Raw genomic sequence first — 13,924 nt, forward strand, 5'->3', positions numbered from 1 at the left:
GGTTTTACGTGTGAGAATTCTCTCCTTTGGCAAAAACAGCCCTCTGCCTCGGCACGGGTCTCCGCACCGACTTGTCTGCAGGATGCCTGGGCCGGCCACGCGCCAGGCGGAGAGCCCAGTGACTTTCGGGCCGAGCCTGAGGGATTTATTTATTTGCTTTATAATTCAGTTCACTTAGTCCTACCTGAAGCCTGACAGTGTAAGACGGGCACGGCGAAGGGCCTCCCCGGGCCCCGTCCCCGCGGCAGCCACCGCGCGGCGGGTCCTGGCAGTGCGTCCAGACGCCCTTCACAGCTTCGCACCAGATGGGGGCTGCGGTGGCCACGTGTCATCCAGCAAAGACTAAGCAGAGCCCACTGGCTCGCTGTGGCTGCGGATGCTTCTTTAAAGCTCTAGAACTGTCACGAGAGGCTGTCGAAATGTGACAACAGCTTCTCTCTGAACTTCTTGAGAACCGGCCTGCGTTTTGGTTGCGTCTTTACTTACTGCCGAGCGTGGCGAGCCGGCTGAGCTGTGGCCGGAGGGTGGCCCCCTGACACAGCTTCTCCCATCAGGGAAGTTGGACATGCTGGTGGCTTCGGCGGGCACGGGTGGCACCATCACGGGCGTCGCCAGGAAGCTGAAGGAGAAATGCCCAGGGTGCAAAGTGAGTGAGCCAGGGGCTGCAGACGGGTGTTGGAGGCGGGTGGGCCCGGACGTGCACGCCTCTCTCACCTGCGGCCCCATCTGCGGTCGGAGGCGGGACCATCGAGCTTCTGGGCCCTGGGTCCCCAGGGTGGCCTCTGCTTTAGAGCTGCAAGTTCCCCGTCCTGACATTTCTGCTTACAGCTTGTCTTGTACCTTGTGTGTCTGCCTCTTCTTGGGAGTGACCCATGACCTAGGTGCCCCGATGCTCTGGGGGTTGGGACAGTCGACTTGGATGGCCTCCAAGGATCGTTCCAGAAGCTCTAAGCTCTTAGGGTCACGTCCCACATGTGCTGTGCTTGGCGGAGGGGAGGGGACATCTAGATTTGGAGTTAAGCGTGGACCCGGCGAGGGGCTTGTAGAAACTTCCAACTGGGGGTCCTGAGCACTTTTCTCCTTCCGGCCATTTCTCTGCCATCCATCCCCAAAGGCTCTGGCTGCCCCCACAGGGGCAGTCAGGGCTTTCCTGGGGCGCTCTGCTCACCTGGTTCTCCCCTGGGAAGCTACCTTGTCCCCCCCGGCCACATGCCGTCCCCTCGGAGTACCCCAGGTGAATGTGTACCTTGTAATGTCCCCAGCACTTGGGGCCCGAGGCCTGGGGACACGGCCACACCCCAGGGCAGGTCTTCACCGGGTGCTTGCTAGGGGTGGGATTGGCCACCCCCATAAAAAGCCAGGCACGGCCAGATGAGACTGTCGCCCAACTCGGGTCCTCATGCCGCCCCCTCTAGATCATCGGGGTGGATCCCGAGGGTTCCATCCTCGCAGAGCCCGAGGAGCTGAACCAGTCGGAGCAGACGGTCTACGAGGTGGAAGGGATCGGCTACGACTTCATCCCCACGGTGCTGGACCGGACGGTAGGCAGGGCCAGGGCACTCCCAGGCACGGTTCCAGCCCTCTGGGTACGAACGCCCTTGGCCTGTTTTCCAACGGAGGGGCCGCGGAATAGTGGGGGCTGCGTGAGCAGGCGGGCGAAGCGTGGCCTCGCCGTCAAGGGTAGGTGACATTTGGCACCGTATCGAGTGTGTGCCAGGGCCCTGGTGGGCGGAGACGCTGAGACGGCCGTAGGCACGGGCCCGGCCCCCGCAGAGGGAGAGGGTGCGGGTGGTGAGGGCAGGGAAGCAAAGTGAACGATAAGGACCCCAGCCGGACAGGGCTCTCTTTCGGGACCCTAGAGGGTAATTCTGTCGGTGGGGGGGGGGGTTGTCTAGGGTGGACCTGTGGGGACAGAGCTGTGCGGCGGGGGCTGGCGGACAGTTTCGATGCCAGGGGCAGAATGTGTTGGACCAGGAGAGGTAGAAAGTTCTAGGGTTTTAGCCCTGAGACTCCAGTCGCGGATGTGGGGCCGGGCCACGTTCCGATGAGGGTCATGGCCTCTGGCGCACCTGTGAGGTTGCAGGCGCGGGCTGTGGCCACACCCCCACCACGGAAGGGCCCGGGCCCCTCCGGAGCTTTCCGTGTGGGTCCTGTCTGCAGGTGGTGGACAAGTGGTTCAAGAGCAACGATGAGGAGGCCTTTGCCTTCGCCCGGATGCTGATTGCACAGGAGGGGCTGCTGTGCGGTGAGTGCCGGGCGGGCTCTGGGTGCACTTGCCCCCTGCCCCCCTCCAGGCCACGTGTAAAAGACACCCTCGTTCTGAAGCCGCGGGCCGCGCCTGTCAGGTGCCGTCCGTCCGTCTGTCCCTCGGCAGGGCCGTCATGCTCACAGCAGAGGTGCCCTTCCGGAACATGGCTGGAGCTCCGGGTCTGTGTTCCTGGGCCCCTGGGGTCCTTAGGCTTTGTCTCGCTGAGGACAGGCGTGGCCCGCAGATCCGAGAGGGGAAGGAGTGTGAGCTGTGAGGGGCCTGGGGACGTAGCAACCCCCCAGTAGCTCAACAGAAGAAGAAAACAGCCGCCATCTCTGCGCTCCCGGCGAAGTGGGCAGTGGGGTCCGGGTACGAGTGGGCGTCTGCCTCCTGCCGGCCCCACCTTGAGAGGCGTCCCGGCGATGCCGTCAGTGGTTTGGGGGTGAGGCCAAAGCTTTTAGGGCTCTTGGTTTTTTTTGTTTTCTTCTTTAATGTTCATTTTTATTTTTGAGGGCTAGACAGAGCATGAGCAGGGGAGGGGCAGAGAGAGAGGGAAACACAGAATCCCAAGCAGGCTCCAGGCCCCGAACTGTCATCACACAGCCCGACATGGGGCTTGAACTCACGGACCTCGAGATCGTGACCTGAGCCAAAGTCAGACACGCTTAACCGACTGAGCCACCCAGGCGCCCTGTGGACACTTGTTTTCAGTCAAGCCCAGCCCTCACCTGGGGTCTGGGGCTGGCACAGGGTGCCGGGAATGCCCTGGAGAGGCTGGGGGGCATGTGTGACACGGGCCTCCAGGGTCAGGAGGAGATGGGACCACGCTCCCGACCGGCTGTCTCCGCTCGGAGCCCCAAGGCCCCCGAGGGAAGCGCTGGATTTAGGCCCCCAGGGACTGACGGGCCGAGAGGACACGCGGCTCGCTGTGGGGTGTCTGTGCTTCCTCAGGGAGGGTTTAGCGACCAAGCCTGGGCGGACATGGAGCTCCGTGCTGCCAGAGTGGTGTGGGTGCAGTGAGAAGCGGGGTCCTCTCCCCAGAGCCAGGCCCTGCGGGTGGCTCCCCAGGCTCCCCCCAGGCTAACACGCAGGTGCTCACGCCCCCCCCGCCCCGCAGGTGGCAGTGCCGGCAGCGCCATGTCGGTGGCCGTGAAGGCCGCCCAGGAGCTGCAGGAGGGCCAGCGCTGCGTGGTGATTCTGCCGGACTCGGTGCGCAACTACATGTAAGACGCGCCCTCCCCCTCCCGCGGCTCTGTCTCTGTCCTTCCGAGTCCCCCGCCCGCGTCTCTCTGTCCTTCTGAGCCCCACACGCCCCGGGGGCTCTCGCTGCCCGGCCTCCCCGGAGATCAGACAGCAAGGAGGCGGGAGGGTGGGGGTCCACGGGACCCCTGTGAGCTCTGCCTGCACCTGCCTGGCCCCCGGGCTCCCCGTCGGGCTCCCCATTGTGTCTCAGCCTGTCTTGGGGTCCTCTAGACACGCTTATGAGTCCGCGCACCTTCAGGGCGGCCGGTGCGTCTGGCAGAGCGCCCCCTGGAGGGGGTTCCTTGCCCACTTCAGCCCCTCCTGCCCCTGTCGCCCCTCCCGCCCCTGTCGCCCCTCCCACGCGTCTCCTGTGAGCTGCCCTCCCCACTCGCCCCCTTGCGGCCTCTACCCTCTGACTGAGGAGATCCCTGGCTGGGCTCAGACGGCCCTTCAGGACCTGCCGGGAAGTGTCTGGCCGGTGGCCCCCACGGCCCCTTCCGGCCCGATGGCACTGGGCGTTCGTGTGTGTTGTGGCCCAGCTCCGAGGGCCATAGGTCCAGCCGGTGGCCCCTGGGCCTCCGGCTCTGCCTGTGCGCCAGGTTGCTCCGCAGCAGGCTTCTGGGGGACGGGGAGCTGAGGACCCCCCTGGCCCCCGCCCGCCAAACCCTCACGATTCCCTCCATAGCCTGGGTGCTGGGGGTGCCCCGAGTTGGCTTCCCAGGGGCGCGGGGGTTCACAAGGGTTCCCACCGCCGAGTTGCCCTGAGCTGGGCTGCCCGTCTCCCCGTGAGCTCGACGGGCCTGCTGTGTGGGCATGTGAGCGTGTGCACGCTGGAGGGTGTGAGAAGCAGGGCGGGTCCGTGGGAGACGCGGCGGGTGGGTGAGGGAGACACGGAGCAGGGGTGCAGGTGAGAGGGCAGGTCCGCAGGGGGTAGAGAGGGTGGTGTGGTGGGGAGAGAGATGGGCTGGGGGAGGGGGGAAAGACAGGGCCGGTGGGGGGCGGGGGACAGGGTGGGGGTATGCGGGAGGTGGGGTGAACGGGAGGGAGACGGGGCGGGTGTTGGGGGGCAGAGAGATGGGGTAGCTGTGAGCGGTAGACGGAACCGGTCATGCGAAGGACCGAGCGTGTCCTCCCGCGTGTCTTGGTCACCGGGTGGCAGGTTGGGCCGGGTCCCAGGCAGGCAGCCCCGAGCCGGGGCCAGTGTCCTCAGCCCCTGGGAGCGAGGCGCGCCCTCTGTTCCTCGGCCGGGAGGCCGCCCCGGAGCCAGGAGCGGGCTTGCCGGCTTGGGCTCCGGGACAGACGCTGTGCTCTGCACCCCCGCCGATGCGGGCCAGGCTCGCGGGTCGACCAGGTGCCCCCACGGCACTCCCTGCTGGGGTCTCCCAAGGCCCGGCTCCCCGGCCTCACCCTGCCGTCCCCGCCGGCCGCTCGGGGTCTCGGCTGGAGCCACGGTGTCCCGCGAGTGGTGCTGGGCTCTCTCAGGACCGACCGGGCCCCAGCGGTTTCTTGATGCCCGTAGGTCCAAGTTCCTGAGTGACAAATGGATGATGCAGAAGGGCTTCCTGAAGGAGGAGGACTTCACCGTGACAAAGCCGTGGTAAGGGTGTCTCTGAGCGGAGACCGTGCTCCCAAGTCCAGGCCCCTGTGCTCCGTCCCGCACCCGGCTGGCCGTCATCCCTCTGCGCTGAGCCTTGCAGTGAGTGTACTTGTCCTCCCCTCCCCCCTCCCGGTTCGCGGCCGGCCCGGCGCCCTCCCCCCAGGTGGTGGCACCTGCGAGTTCAGGAGCTGAGCCTGTCGGCCCCGCTGACGGTGCTGCCCACGGTCACCTGCGAGCACACCATCGAGATCCTCCGCGAGAAGGGCTTCGACCAGGTGCCCGTGGTCGACGAATCAGGGTCAGTGTCAGCCACCCCAACCCGGGGCTCTGCCCGGAGCCGCAGGGCCCCAAGCTCCCGGACAGGGCGGGGCAGCGGTTGGCCCGTCAGACGACTTGTCCATGCGCACCCGCCACGCAAGCTCTTACGGCCCAAGGGCCCCTCCTGCGGCGTCCCTGCACTCTGGGCACGGGCGTGGGGGGCGGCGGGAGAGGACCGGCCGTGCCGTGGCTCGTGGCCAGCACTGGAAGGCCGTGGCCAGCCAGCAGTCTCCCGAGACCGTCCCAATTCTAGAACCGAGCCCACCACCTGGGACGGTTCCCCCATGATGCTGGTCAGAATGGAGGTGCCTGAGACTCACTGGTTTGTGGTGTCCCCGCACTGGACAGGCAGCCCCCAGGGCTGGGCGTCAGTCACTGCCATACCCACGCGTAGGCACCGCACTCCCTGGTTGAATTCTCAGAGAGAGATTCCACGTCTGGCCACGGAGCACAGCCTGAGCAGAGGGTGGCTGTGGGCGTGTTCTGTCCTTGGGAGGGAAGAGAGGTGCCCGCACTGACCCCTGACCCGTTTCCCAGGGCGATCCTGGGGATGGTGACCCTGGGGAACATGCTGTCGTCCCTGCTCGCTGGGAAGGTTCAGCCGTCAGACCAAGTTCGAAAAGTCCTCTATAAGCAGTTCAAACAGGTACGAGCTCTGTTTCGCTCGAGACCCAGGCCTGCCCTCGAAGGCGGGGCTCAGTGCTCCCCGTGTGAGGGTGCCGGGGCCCCCGCTGCACCCAAGCCCATAAACCCAAGGGTTTGCCCCTGCTCTGCAGGCGGCCCTCGCTGGTGGGGGCTCACCTGGGGGTCAGCATCCCGAGGCCGTCTCAGCCAAGCCGGGCGCCCGCCAGCACGGTCGTTTCGCAACACTGGGCCTGTGCCTTCTCTGTGCACGTTCGTTAAGAATGTCCGGCAGGCTGAGAACATTCTGGGGAGTTGCCGGGGCTGGTTGGGGCCCGTGGGCGTCCTTACATGATCACGGCCCCTCGATGGGCCGGGCAGAGGCCCCAAGGTGGTGCGGTCGGGCGTCCCCTCTCCCTGGTCCCTGGCGCCGACTCCCCACCAGCTTGTCCTGCACTTGGTGAGGGAAGGCGGCCGCTGGCCGTGTTGTATTTGAGGGGCTGAGTCTAGAGCCAGGGAGGAATTTCCCACCAGGCAGCTGACATGGCCCCGGAATCTGTGTTCCTTCCACTTTCGGCCATCACCTGTCTCACAGGCCCTGCAGGGCCCCTCCCGCTAGGCCCTCTGGGAGCCGCTGCCCGGCCTGGACTGTCACCCCCTCCTCCTCGTCCCCTGTCCTTCCTCCAACCTTGACACTTCCCGCAGCTGGTGCCCCCACTGCCCCCGCGCGATGCGTTCACCCTCTGTGCCCCAGGCCCCGTCACACCCGGGAGCACCGAGTGCACGAGCGTGTTTCTTGTGCGGAAGCTCCGTGAGGTGTCACTGAGCCCGGTGTCACGTGAGAGGGGCTGGCCAGCCGGGCCGAGCGTGGTCGCCCTTCCCGCTGTTCCCTCTACTGAGGCGTAATTGCCACACGGGGTCGTATCCAACCTGGCCCATTCGATGGTTCTGACGTGAATACGCACCCGTGAAGCTGTCCCCATGGTCATGAGCGCACGTATCCCTTACCCGGAAGGCTTCCCCCGCCCCCCCCCCCGCCCCCGCCGACGCCCCTCTCGTCGCTGCAGGCGGTATGTGCTCTGCAGACCCGTGCACACAGCGTGTGCCACTCGTGTGCCTTTCCCACAGCGTAGTGTGGTGAGACCCATCCCCCGGGGTCATGCACGCTGGTCCCTTCCCGCCCCGAGTGCCGCTGGCCCGCGCCGGGGCCTTCCACGAGCTGGCCTGGTCGGGGGAGCCTTCTCTCCGGTGGGGGCTCCGCTCCGTGGGTCTGTCTTCAAGCTGGCAGAGCCGGTGGCCGCCGCCTGGCGCCCGAGTCTGTATCTTGTTCCCTCCCTGAGAGGCCACACCTTCAGCCACGCCTCCGCCCCCAGAGCGCAGCCAGGCCCTCGGCGGGGACCCCTCTGGGTCTCAGCGCAGGGACTTCAGTTCTCGCCGCTGAGCTGCCGGGCGGGGCCGGAGGAGCCGACCGCGTGGGGGGCCGCCGTGCACCTGCTCCCCTCTGCCCTGCGCTCCCAGGGGCGGGTGTGGGTGGAGGCAGGTGTCTTCCTTCAGCAGGGGCTCCAAGCCTCTGCGTTCCAGATCCTGTCTTGAGAACGCAGGGGCCGCAGTAGACAGCCTGGGTGGGACCCGACATCTGGGCACAGCCGCCCTGCCGGGTGCTGGCCCTTCCTGCTGCCCCGTGGGGGCCTGGCCACCTGGGTGCGCTGTGGCTCCCTTACTACCTGATTCTTCGTGACCCCCCGTGGCCGCCTGACCACATCCAGCGCGTGGCCTACGGAAAGCGTTTGGCGGAAGCTGGCTTCCGTGGACCGGCGCTGCTGTGAACGCTTCAGCGTGCACTGGCGCCCGGTGTGGACGTGCTGGACCCCCCCCAGACCCACCCCCAGAGGCTCTTCCCCTGGTCTCCTGAGCCGTGAGCGCTGGTCTTTTCCCACGGAACCGCCCCCAGTACCAGAGTCCAAATAGGAAGGGCGCCGGGCTAGGTTCCGGTGTGGCTGACCAGGGCTTGTCCAGCTCGCGTCTGATGAACACTCCCCTCACTGTGTCCCCAGAGAGGGTCAGCCAGCCCGTGACCCCTCCCGGGGAGCTGATGGCAGTGGAGGCCGTGGGGGACAGAGGGCTCTCCGGGTCAGACTTTCCCGGGAGCGTAAAGAGATGGCCGAGTGCCGTGGCTTACACCAGGTGACCCCTGCGGCTGGGCTGCTGACGCCCCATCCATAACTAACCTGAGAACCTTGCGGTGTGAGCAGGTGGGAAGGAGGTCCCGCGGTAGAGCCCCAGCCCGTGTAGATGCCGGAGGGGGCCAGGGGCTAGGCTCCCTCCATTCTCCGAATGCCTCACCTCACCGTGTTCGCCTCTCTCTGCGGGTCATTTAAAACTAGGAAGATCTTTCAAATGGAAGTATGGCCTCGGGTGAGTTCAACTTGTAGAGGCATCACCTGCGTTTCCCGCAAACCTGCGTTCCCAGTGCGGGGATGGGGTCTGTTCTTGGGGAGTGCGCATGAGGGTAGCAGCCCCCCGAGGGCCGGGGAGGCTGAACTCATTGAACAGCATCCTCCGCTGATTTCTCAAAGAATGTGGATACAAAGACAGGAGCCCTTCAGGCCTCTTGCTGACAGCAGACCTCTTCCCTCTGGACGTGTGGTCACCGTGACTTCCGGGTTCCAGGCGGTCAGCCAAGAGGGCGTTGGGGGTGTGCCCGAAGCCCATCTCCGGTCTCGGCGGAGGTCCGAGCCGGGCGTTGGCGATGTTGGGGGCGAGGGAACACCTGGGCGCCGGGTTGGCGGGCGGCGAGCCACGGACCGAGCGGGGCGACAGGCCTGGTGGCCGGGGGGCCACCGGGGGCCAGCCTCGCTCCCGCACAAGGGCCAGGGTCTCCGATCATGACCGCTCCTCCAGCGCCCCCATCCTGATTTTCCCTCCTGGGCCTTCCGTCCATTTTGTGTCCCCCACACTCCCTTTCCCACCTGGTGGGAGCACACTTCTCGTGAGGCACGGGTTTCAATCCTCAGAAGGTGGCCCGTTTTTACTGTAAGTTCTCAGTTTGTCTTGAACGGGCGGTGTGGGGCAAGCACCCACGTCTGCCTTCACACAGCTCGCCATCGTTACCACGTCTTGCACTGGTGTTTGTTGGGGCAGGTGCCCGGTAAGTGCTAGTTTTCATAGGGATCTGTCTGTGCCTTCCACGGGCCCGGGGGTTGTGGCAAATGTATCTGTTCCAGTATCCCACAGACCAATACTGTGTGTAAACCCCCCTTTCCCCGTATCTCCCTGAGTTTTTTTTTTTTTTTTTTTTAACGTCTACCTTTGAGAGAGACATAGTGTGAGCGGGCGAGGGGCAGAGAGAGAGGGGGGCACAGAATCCGAAGCAGGCTCCAGGCTCTGAGCTGTCAGCACAGATCCCGACGCGGGGCTCGAACTCATGCACCGCGAGATCATGCCTTGAGCCGAAAGCCAAAGTTGGAGGCTTAACGGACTCAGCCACCCCAGCACCCCTCCCTGAGCTTCTCATTAGTTTTGCCTCTTCCAGAATGTCAGAGTTGGGGTCAGACTGTGGGAAGCCTTTCTAAATGGCTCTGTCCTGTGTCTTTCCAAGGACTCATGGTTCATCTAAGCGTCTTATGTGCACTGTGTCGCCCTCTGCGTCTTGCATTCGGTTTCTGAATCGGCAGAAGACTAGAGGAGAATGTTCTGGAGCGATGCCCAGCCTTTGCTTTGCTCCTTTCACCGTCAGGCCTGGCAGGCAGTGGCCCTCAGGCTCCGCCAGCTTGAGGCCTGGCGGGACTGTCCTGGGAGCGCTGACCGACCGCACTTTTTCTTCCAGATCCGGCTGACGGACCCGCTGGGCAAGCTGTCGCACATCCTGGAAATGGACCACTTCGCCCTGGTGGTCCACGAGCAGATCCAGTGTGAGTGGGCCTGCTGTGGGCCGGGCTGGGCCGGGAGCTCCGTGGGGCAATGAGGCCCTCGTCCCTCAGAGGGTGTCGGGAGGTTGGGGGGGGTGCGGGTTGGGGGTGCTGACCTCCAGCCCCCACCAGCCTGTGACTGTGGATCTCGGCGGGAGCCCTCCGTGGGCCCTGCCAGAGAGGCCACAGGGCTTTTGAACTGCCACGCACAAAGCCCCTTCCGGGCCTCTTTGGCGGGTCCCCACAGGCCGGAGGATGCGTCCGGTCCTGGGCGGGGACGAGGGCTGGAGAAGCGAGGAGGATCGGGAGGGGCCCAGAGTGCCCACCCTCCCGGCTGGGGCTGGTCTTGGGGCCCGGTCTGCCCCGAGTCTAATGCCCGTCCCGTCCTTGGCTCCACAGCGCGGGACCTGGCCTTGACGGGCGTGGTGGGGGGGCCCTCAGGTATGTACGCCCCCCCCCACAACCACCCCCCCCCCCCCCCGCCGCCGGAAATGGCTCTGTGGTCACAGTCGGAGCCTCCGAGGGCGGAGGAGGGCGTCCAGGCCCCAGGCTCGAGTGGGAGGGTTCTTCCTCCTAGGCTGTTGACTCACGTTTGAACTTCTACCAAAAAAAGGCCAGAGTCCCAAGTTCAGAGTCCGCCTGGCAGCATTTCCCCCGGCTGCCTCCTGCGGTGTTGGCAGAGGCGAGCAGTCGTAGTGGAGACCCCATGGCCCTTTTTCCAGAAAGCCTGCACGCCGGGCTCTGGATGGGTTTCTCCTGGAGGGTCTGCAGGGCAGACTGGAGAGGCCGCTAGAGGCCGCCGTCGCCTGCGGAGGTGTGCGGCCGTCTGTCCGTCCCGGTGCCTCTTCCTCTCCCGAGGTTCTCCAAGCACGCCAGCTGGGTCCCTGCCCCCCCCCTCCCCTCGCCGGGACCTCTGCCCTCAAAGGCACGAGGGACAGCCAGCCATAGGTGTGGTGCTGGGAAAGGGGGGGCCTGGCCCTGTGTGCGTCCGTCACGGTTCTCGGAGGGAAAGCGTCACCAGGATATGTGGACGTGGGGAAAGAGCTGTGGTATAAGGAGTTGGCTGACCAACCGGGTGACCAGGCCGGTGGGTCCCCTGCAGGGTGAGGGGGCAGGCTCAGGACCCAAGAGCCAGTGTTTCAGTCTGAGTCCAAAGACAGGAACGATGTTCTCTCAGAGAGTCAGCCTTTTTGTTCTCTTCGGGCCTTTGGCTGATTAGGTGAGGCCCACCACATTAGGAAGGATCCTCTCTCTCCTCCCTGTGCTCAAATATCACGTCTCACCCAAAGACACCCAGAGTGATGTCTGACTAAATATCTGGGCACCCCGTGACTTCGTCAAGCGGACACATAAAATTAACCGTCTCAAAAACCCTCTCTGCGCTTTGCACAGCGTGGTGGGAAGGGGCTGGTGTTCATTTAGGCCTGAGAGAAAGGCAGGGGTTTGAAGAGAGGCCGGGGGTGTAGTTCACGGGTGTGGGAGACGTTGGAACTTCTCGCCAAACTCAAGCATCGGGCGCCCAGGGGGACGCTCGGATTGCTTGCTTGGTGAGACCTGGGGCGTCCAGCCGGGCAGACGCGGGGCGGAGAAGCCAGCTTCGCCCAGGCGTCTCGTGTCAGAAGACCGCACGTGGCGTTGGGCCCGCGTGGGCCTCGGGCGGCTCCAGGGCAGGGCCTCCGGGGTGTGGCCGCCTCTAACGGGCTCCGCGCGGAGACCCCTTTACACCTGCTGTCTTGTTCCTCCGCAGACCACAGCAACGGCAAGTCCAGTAAGAGGCAGACGGTGTTCGGGGTCGTCACTGCCATCGACTTGCTGAACTTCGTGGCCGCTCGGGAGCGCGACCGGAAGACCAAGTCAGGAAGCCCCTCGGAGCCCAGACCTGCCGGGGCCACGGTACAGCTCTGACCGCGCCCGCGCCTCGCCTCGCCGGGGTCCGTGCTCTACCTTTTGTAAACACGGAACCCACACGTGTGATTTTTAACTGCCTGACGCTGGGCGTTGTTGTCAGGAGCGGGCAGCGGGTGTAGGATGCTTAGCCCGGGGCCAGTGTGGACGCTAGCTTCCCTTTGATTAACACCTGGCCGCCTCGGTGAATCCGTTCACGGTCTATTGGAGTAGATGCGTGTTTCTTTACCTTTCTTCTAAAACGGCTCAGCAAGAAAATCTTATCAAACAGGATCCAGCCAGGCTGGTGAGCCCTCGTGGCAAATGACCAGAGCAGGGTGGATAAAAGTGGAGGAAAGTGCTCTTCTGGAGAAGAACCTACGATGGGGAGCAGCAGAAAGGCGGCTAGGGAAGGATGGGCCTGTTTGGAGCCCTCACACGGAGGTGGTGTCTCCTGGGTACTTCAGTGTTCGGGGTTTCTTAATTGAGGTGAAATTCGCATAACCTTAAATGAACGATTTAAAAGTGTAAGTTTTAGGGGCGCCTGGGTGGCTCAGTCGGTTGAGTGTCCCACTTCGGCTCAGGTCATGATCTCGCGGTTTGTGGGTTCGAGCCCCGCATCGGGCTGTGTGCTGACAGCTCAGAGCCTGGAGCCTGCTTCGGATTCTGTGTCTCCCTCTCTCTCTCTGCCCCTCCCCTGCTTGTGCTCTCTCAAAAATAACATTAAAAAAAAACCCTTAAAAAGTGTATGTTCTCAGTGTCGTGCAGCCACCGCCTCGGGTAGCCAAGTCCCATGCACTTCGCACCCCCCACTCCCCCCACATCCACCCCCTGGGTTTGTCTCTTGGGATGCGCCATATAAACAGAATCCTACAGTCTGGCCTCTCGTCCGTCTGTGGCTTGTTTCGCTCAGCATCTGAAGTTCACCCACGCTGCAGCAGCTGTCAGTACGTCATCCCTATTTATGACCAGACTACACCCCGTCGTGTGCACGGATCACGTTTTGTGTGTCCTTTCCACAGCTGATGGACGTTTGGGTTGTTTCCACTTCTTAGCTGTTAGGAATTGTGCTGCCATGAACATGTGTGTCCAAGTATTTTGTTTCAAGGCCCGTTTTTAATTCTTTGGGTTATATGCACACGAGTGAACTTGCTGGGTCACGTGGTCATTCTGTTTCATTTTTTGAGGAGCCCCTAAACTGTTCCACAGTGGTTGTGCCATTTCACATTCCCACCAGCTGTGCACAGAGACTCCGGTTTCTCCAGGTCCTTGTCCACACTGTTGTTCTCTGGGGGGGGGGGGGGGGGTTCTGTTTTGCTTCATGACTGTGGTGGTAGGAAGTGGTTTTGATTTGCATTTCCCTGGTGACAGTGATGTTGAGCATCTTTTTATGTGCTTTTTGGTCATTTGTGTGTCTTGTCTGGAGAAACGCCGATCCAAGTTCTTCGACCATTTTTAAATTGGGTTGTCTTCTGTTGTCCAGTTGTAGGAGTTCTTCATATTTTCTAGATCCTTATCAGATACGTGATTTTTTTCCCATTCTGTGGAGTATCTTTTCCCTTTCTTGCTAATGACTTTTAGTGCATATTTTAAGTTTTGATGAAGTTTATCTTTTTTTTTTTCTTTTGTTGTACCTTTGGTGGCACATAAGACCCCCATTACCAAATCCAAGATCATGAAGTTTTACCCCTATCTTTTCTCCTGAGACTTCTATTGGTTTTAGCTGTTATCCTGGTAAATGATGTTCAATGATCCATTTGGAGTTTTCATACATGGTGTGAGGTAGGGATCCGGCATCCTGTTTTTAAATGTGGATGCCCCGTTTGTTGAAGAGACATGGTCTCCCATTGAATGGTCTTGCGCTCTTGTTGAAGATCAGTTGTCCGTAGATATAAGTATTCATTTCTGGACTCCGTGTTACTGGTCTCTATATCTCTCCTTATGCCAGTACCACACTATTTTGATGATTATGGCTTTATAGTAAGTTTTGAAATCAGGAACTAACTGTGGAGCCCTCCAGCTTTGTTCTTTTTCAGTATTTTGGAAATCATGATATATCTTGATATAGTTTTCTTCATGGTTCTTGTGCTTGGAATTCGTTGAGCT

At 62.6% G+C, this 13,924-nt stretch overlaps 1 protein-coding gene across 4 annotated transcripts in view; it reads left to right on the forward strand.

The window, feature by feature from the left end:
- The window catches only part of CBS (cystathionine beta-synthase), a 28,671-nt gene extending 16,396 nt beyond the window's left edge, over positions 1 to 12,275 (forward strand). For 3 of the 4 annotated variants that reach the window (XM_019432632.2, XM_053903019.1, XM_053903020.1), the window contains 10 exons: positions 555 to 646; positions 1,416 to 1,541; positions 2,161 to 2,245; positions 3,366 to 3,471; positions 5,010 to 5,087; positions 5,251 to 5,385; positions 5,943 to 6,051; positions 9,853 to 9,937; positions 10,334 to 10,375; positions 11,682 to 12,275. In XM_019432632.2, the coding sequence (XP_019288177.1) occupies positions 555 to 646; positions 1,416 to 1,541; positions 2,161 to 2,245; positions 3,366 to 3,471; positions 5,010 to 5,087; positions 5,251 to 5,385; positions 5,943 to 6,051; positions 9,853 to 9,937; positions 10,334 to 10,375; positions 11,682 to 11,839 (1,016 nt within the window). In that variant the 3' untranslated portion in view covers positions 11,840 to 12,275. The remainder of the gene's footprint in view (positions 1 to 554; positions 647 to 1,415; positions 1,542 to 2,160; positions 2,246 to 3,365; positions 3,472 to 5,009; positions 5,088 to 5,250; positions 5,386 to 5,942; positions 6,052 to 9,852; positions 9,938 to 10,333; positions 10,376 to 11,681) is intronic. The other variant, XM_053903018.1, reaches the window with a different exon arrangement.
- Positions 12,276 to 13,924: the final 1,649 nt, after the last annotated feature.

This window comes from Panthera pardus, unplaced genomic scaffold (genome assembly GCF_024362965.1).
Source record: "Panthera pardus isolate Hobbes unplaced genomic scaffold, ASM2436296v1 HiC_scaffold_16, whole genome shotgun sequence".
NCBI classification, from domain to species: Eukaryota; Metazoa; Chordata; class Mammalia; order Carnivora; family Felidae; genus Panthera; species Panthera pardus.